The sequence below is a fragment of the Trachypithecus francoisi genome, unplaced genomic scaffold (assembly GCF_009764315.1).
Source record: "Trachypithecus francoisi isolate TF-2019V2 unplaced genomic scaffold, Tfra_2.0 Lachesis_group16, whole genome shotgun sequence".
Classification (NCBI taxonomy): domain Eukaryota; kingdom Metazoa; phylum Chordata; class Mammalia; order Primates; family Cercopithecidae; genus Trachypithecus; species Trachypithecus francoisi.
Window position 1 is genome coordinate 73,539,368 of NW_022681461.1, and position 6,000 is coordinate 73,545,367.

The following is a 6,000-nucleotide window of genomic DNA, read 5'->3' on the forward strand; positions in this document are numbered from 1 at the left end:
AAAGTCCAGAAACAGACCTCTATATGTACAAGAATTTAATATATGACAGAGGTAGAATTTCGAACAGAAGAAAAGAGATTATTAAGTCAATGCTGCTAGGACAACTGAGCAGCCATCTGAAGAAAAATCAAGTAGGCTTCCTAACTCACTTCCTGAAACAAATCCCAGGGGGATAAAAAATCTGACTACAAAAAATACATACAATATAAATATATTTGAAAAATATAAAAATATAAGACCATAAAAATATTAGAAGGAAACTAATTATAGAAAGATCTGCCCAGGCACAGTGGTTCACACCTATAATCCCAGCACTTTGGGAGGCCAAGTCAGGATGATTACTTGAGGTCAGGAGTTTGAGACCAACCTGGCCAACATAGTGAAACCCCGACTCTACTAAAAATACAAAAATTAGCCAGGCATGGCGTTGTGCGCCTGTAATCCCAGCTACTTGGGAGGCTGAGGCAGGAGAATCACTTGAACCTGGGAGGCTGAGGCAGGAGAATCACTTGAACCTGGGAGGCAGAGGATGCAGTGAAACGAGATCGCACCACTGCACTCAAGCCTGGGCAACAGAGCAAGACTCCATCTAAAAAAAAAAAAAAAGAAAGAAAGATCTTGGTTTAACTCAAAGGCTTCTCACAAAAATGCAAAAGCCCTAAGAGACTGATAACTCTCGCTTTACAAAAACACGTTTCTCCATGTTAAATAAACAGTATAATCAAAGTCCAGATGCAACATGAAAAACTGGAAAATATTTGTAACATGATAAAAGACAAATTTTTAAAATACACAGAGCCCTCAGAGATTAATCAAAAACCTCATTTGTTAAGCCAGACAAATATAAAGATACATGGATGGCTTTAAACCAGGGTTTCTCAACCTCTGCATGACTGACTTTTTGGACTACATAATTATTTGTTGTAGGGAACGCTTGTGCATTGTAGGATGTGTACCAGCATCCCTGTACTCTACTCATGAGATGCCATTAGCATCCCCATTCAATTGTGACTATCAAAAATGTCCTCAGATATTACCAGATGTCCTCTGGAGATCAAATTGTCCCTGGTTGAAATATACAAAGAGATCCAAATCCACACTTGTGATAAAATAAATGCAAATTTTAACAATAATGAGGTGATACTTTTTTCTCTAATTAGATTTTCATCATTAACTATTTTGCAGTTAGCCAGCATGTGGGATTAGGGGGTCTCATTTATCCTTTTGGGTGTGCAACCCTTCTGGAGGGTCATCTGGCAATATCTATCAAAATATAAAGTGCATTTACTCTTTTTTCTTTTTGAGACAGAGTCTCACTCTTTCACCCAGGGTGGAGGGCAGGGCAGTGGCATGATCTCGGTTTACTGCCACCTCCGCCTCCCAGGTTCAAGCGGTTCTCCTGCCTCAGCCTCCTGAGTAGCTGGGATTACAGGTGCCCGCCACCAGGCCCAGCTAATTTTTGTATTTGTAATTTTTGTAATTTTGTAGTTTTAGTGGAGACAGGGTTTCACCATGTTGGCCAGGCTGAAACTCTTGACCTCAAGTGATCCGCCCACCTCGGCCTCCCAAAGTACTGGGACTACAGGCGTGAGCCACTGTGCCAGCCACATCTACTCTTTGATCCAGCAATTTCACTTCCAGGAGTTTATCCCTACATATACACTTACATATATGCAAATAGAGAAATACAAGTATAATCATGGAAGCAAAATGAGTATCCAAAAAACTGGAAACAGTCTAGTATCCAACAATAGGGAACAGGTTAAATAAACAAAGGTATATTCATATACAGGTTGAGCAAACCAAATCTGAAATCCAAAACACTTCTGGAACCAAGCATTTTGCATAATGGATACTCAGGCTGGTACAAAATATTACGCAATCATTAAAAAGGAGGAGGTGAAGCCGGGCGTGGTGGCTCACGCCTGTAATCCCAGCACTTTGGGAGGCCCAGGCGGGCGGATCATGAGGTCAGAAGATCGAGACCATCTTGGCGAACACAGTGAAACCCCGTCTCTACTAAAAATACAAAAAAATTAGCCTGGCGTGGTGGGGGGCGCCTGTAGTCCCAGCTTCTCGGGAGGCTGAGGCAGGAGAATGGCGTGAACCCAGGAGGCGGAGCTTGCAGTGAGCCGAGACTGCGCCACTGCATTCCAGCCTGGGCGACAGAGCGAGACTCCGTCTCAAAAAAAAAAAAAAAAAAAAAAAAAAAAAGGAGGAGGGGCCAGGCACGGTGGCTTACACCTGTAATCCCAGCACTTTGGGAGGCCGAGGCGGACGGATCATGAGGTCAGGAAATAGAGACCATCCTGGCTAACATGGAGAAACCCCATCTCTACTAAAAATACAAAAAAATTAGCATGGCGTGGTGGCACGCGCCTGTAGTCCCAGCTACTAGGGAGGCTGAGGCAGGAGAATCGCTTGAACCCGGGAGGCAGAAGTTGCAGTGAGCCGAGATCACGCCACTTCACTCCAGCCTGGGAGAAGAGCGACACGCTGTCTCAAAAGAAAAAAAAAAAAAGGAGGCGGAAAATCTGCATGTACCAAAAATGTTTGTCCCTGGGCACAGTGGTGCATGCCTGTAATCCCAAGTACTCCAGAGGCTAAGAAGGGAGGAACATCAGCCTGGGGGTTCGAGGCTAGAGGCCAGTCTGGGCAACATGGGAGACCTTGTCTTTAAAAAAAAAGAAAGAATGTCCCAAGACCAACTAAAAGTAGCAAGACCAAGAATAGAGTTTGCTGCTACTTTTAAGAAAGGGTGGCCGGGCGCGGTGGCTCAAGCCTGTAATCCCAGCACTTTGGGAGGCCGAGACGGGTGGATCACGAGGTCAGGAGATCGAGACCATCCTGGCTAACACGGTGAAACCCCGTCTCTACTAAAAAAATACAAAAAATTAGCCGGGCGATGTGGCGGGCGCCTGTAGTCCCAGCTACTCGGGAGGCTGAGGCGAGAGAATGGCATAAACCCGGGAGGCGGAGCTTGCAGTGAGCTGAGATCCGGCCACTGCACTCCAGCCTGGGCGACAGAGCGAGACTCCGTCTCAAAAAAAAAAAAAAAAAAAAAAAAAAAAAAAAAAAAAGAAAGGGTGTGTGTGTCTGTGTGTGTCTATCTGTGTGTGGGGGGGTCTGGATGTATACAAAATATGTTTATACATGCACGAAACAGAAACATAACATAAGTAACTGGGGGACAAGATTTTACGGATGGGGAGACTCACTTTTTTACCCTATACTCTTTGAACTGTTTTAAGTCTTTGGCTATATGCCTGCATGTTTCAGGCAAATCACAAAATCTGACAACACCAACTCAAGATACCCAGACCTTACATAAACCAGAAAGTAGAATGGTGGTTGCCAATGGATGAGCGGAGGTGGGGAAGAGGGGTTATTTAATGGGTAGAGTTTCAGCTTGCAGATGAAAACAGTTCTGGAGATTGACTGCACAATGATATGAATCTACTTAACACTACTAAAGTGTACACTTAAAAAATGGTTAAGATGGCAAATTTTATACGTATTTTAACACAATTTTTTAAGGTGAAAAAAATCCCTAAAAGATACCCATGTTTTAAGATCGGTTTAATTTGTTTCTAATTTGGAAATCAGTTTTTAAACACTCTATTATTACTCTAGAATTGAGCGTCAGTAACAGTGAAAACTCTACATTTAAACTCTGGAGCTGCTCCTGCGACCTTTCACCTAGAACTCGCACGCATTCGGCCAGGCATGCACTCCTGCTAAATTCAGGGAGGGCCAGCACTGCGGGCGGCGGGGTGACTTACCCTCCGCCCTTTACCAGTGGAAGAAGTTTCTACACTGCTGCCACCCTGTAACACAAAACTTTGTGTTCCTTTTCACGCGTTACCGCAGATTTTCGGTGCACAGCGCCCAGCGCGGACCAGAGCTTAGAGCGTGCCCAGGCAGCATCCTTGACTTCCCACCGCCGGGCCGGCCAGCCCTGGCGATCCGCGGCGGCCCCCCCGAGACGCGCCCTTCGCCCGACCGGGTCTCTCCCCGCGCCGCCCCGACCCCCTTACCCGGTGTTGGGTAACATGACTTCAGTAGATCAAAGGAGGTGGCGGATACTGCTACCGCGGCGAGCGGAGAGCGAAAGCTAAACAGTCCCTCCGCATTTATCACCGCCCCGGCCCCGCCCCTGCACCCGAGACCCCGCCCCTGCACCCGAGGCCCCGCCCCAAGGCCTGTGCGGGAACGGTTGCGCTGAAAAGCCGGGATCGCCGAGTGCGCCTGCGTATGCTGTGGCCCTCCCGCACCCCGCGTTCTTCTTCCTCGCCTCCCAGCCCGGTCCCTGAGAGGGGGCTCTCCGCGCAGGCGCTTTGAGGCACTGCTTCGCCCCGCCCCCTCACTGGTCCTGCGGTGACAATCAGGCACCAGTCGGCGCTTAACGTCTGGGCAGCGTCATCCGCTACGTTCGCCTTTTCGCGGACCGTGGGGGTTTCTCCTCGCGCTATCGTATTCCAGCGCCGGCTGCGAGCTGGGAGGGTCACTGAGCCCTGAGCCCGCCCTCTCCTCGGCGGGCCCTCCGGGGGTGCTTTAGCTCTGGGTCTTCTTGCCCCTACGCCCGAGCCTGGCGCGCCCTTGGGCCCCTCTAGGAACGCTAGCCCTAGGCAGAAATTGCCTTTGTGGTTAAAGTCGGCCCGCGTAACTTTTCCACTCTCCCGCCGAATCTGGACCCAAGCCGGCCTCACTTTGTGCATGAGTAGATAGTTTGTGTTAAGCCGCCAGCTTCTTGGAACAGAGCTCTCTGCAAAAGTCGCGCTGAAGAATTCATAATCAAAAGCTGAACTTGCAGAAGAAGTTTTTACTTCTGGAATGAGTGTTGAGATGAGATCGATCCTGACATTAAGTTTCGCTTTTGGGATTACGCCGTGGATTAACTCAGCTACCCTGATGAGCTAAAGACTGTAGTATATTTGAAGGAAGACACCAGGAACTGTTTTGTATTTTGTAGGGATAGAACAGGACCCTGAGGAGATTATTATATGAAGACTCGTTAAAGAAACTAGCCTGGAGATGGCTTATATAGTTGTAGTCTCCCCTTTGTTTTTGTTTTGTTTTTTGAGACGGAGTCTCGCCGTCGCCCACGCTGGAGTGCAGTGGCGCGGATCTCGGCTCATTGTAACCTCCGCCTCCCAGGTTCAAGCGATTCTCCTCCCTCAGCCTCCCAAGTCGCTGAGACTACAGGCATGCACCACCACGCCCGGCTAATTTTTTTGTATTTTTAGTAGAGACGGGGTTTCACCATGTTGGTCAGACTGGTCTGGAGCTCCTGACCTCAAATGATTCGCCCACCTTGGCTTCCCAAAGTGCTAGGATTACAGGCGTGAGCCACCGCTCCTGGCCTCTCTCCCCTTTGTTATAGGCTCTAAATGACTGTTTACTCAATCATATCACCTGCCCGACTCCTATAGGCATTTGAATTGATGATTCATGATGTGGTCTTTAGAGGCTCCAGAGGAATTTGCAAGTGTATTAGCATCCGCTCAGTGACTGCTAATTACCTGAGACACAGCAGGACAAAAAGGACAAGGTCTCTGCCTATGGGAGGTATGAGTAGCCAGTGTGTTCTTTAGACTGTTGTTAAGCATTAGGTGTTTTAGGAAGAGTGTTGATAGAGACAGACGAAAAAACTTACTCTTCCTTCATCCTTAGAAGCACTTGCTGAGGGGTGTATGTATCTGTCGAATAGAGTGAATTCTGAGTAATGGGGTGACATTTTCTTCATATCATCTAAAATGTTCTCTCCTTTTTGAAAGCCACAATATCCTCAGTCTGTTAGAGTCCCTTGAATTTGTGTGCTTCTATTTCCATTTGTTACACAGAGCTCAACTAAGAGGTGAAACAAAAAACCTTTGCCAATTTTTCAGTCATAACCTTGATATTTTGTGAGTTTAAATACCTGTAATTATACTATTTTTGTACTTTGGGATGGCTTTCACAGAAGGCAAATTTATTCCTAAATTATTAGAGGTAGTTTTA

At 47.1% G+C, this 6,000-nt stretch overlaps 1 protein-coding gene across 1 annotated transcript in view; it reads right to left on the minus strand.

Annotated features, from left to right (window-relative positions):
* Positions 1-4,299, minus strand: part of HSDL2 (hydroxysteroid dehydrogenase like 2) — an 85,693-nt gene extending 81,394 nt beyond the window's left edge. Inside the window, 1 exon segment of the mRNA XM_033237800.1 lies at positions 4,038-4,299. Coding sequence (XP_033093691.1) covers positions 4,038-4,054 — 17 coding nt within the window. The 5' untranslated portion in view covers positions 4,055-4,299.
* Positions 4,300-6,000: the final 1,701 nt, after the last annotated feature.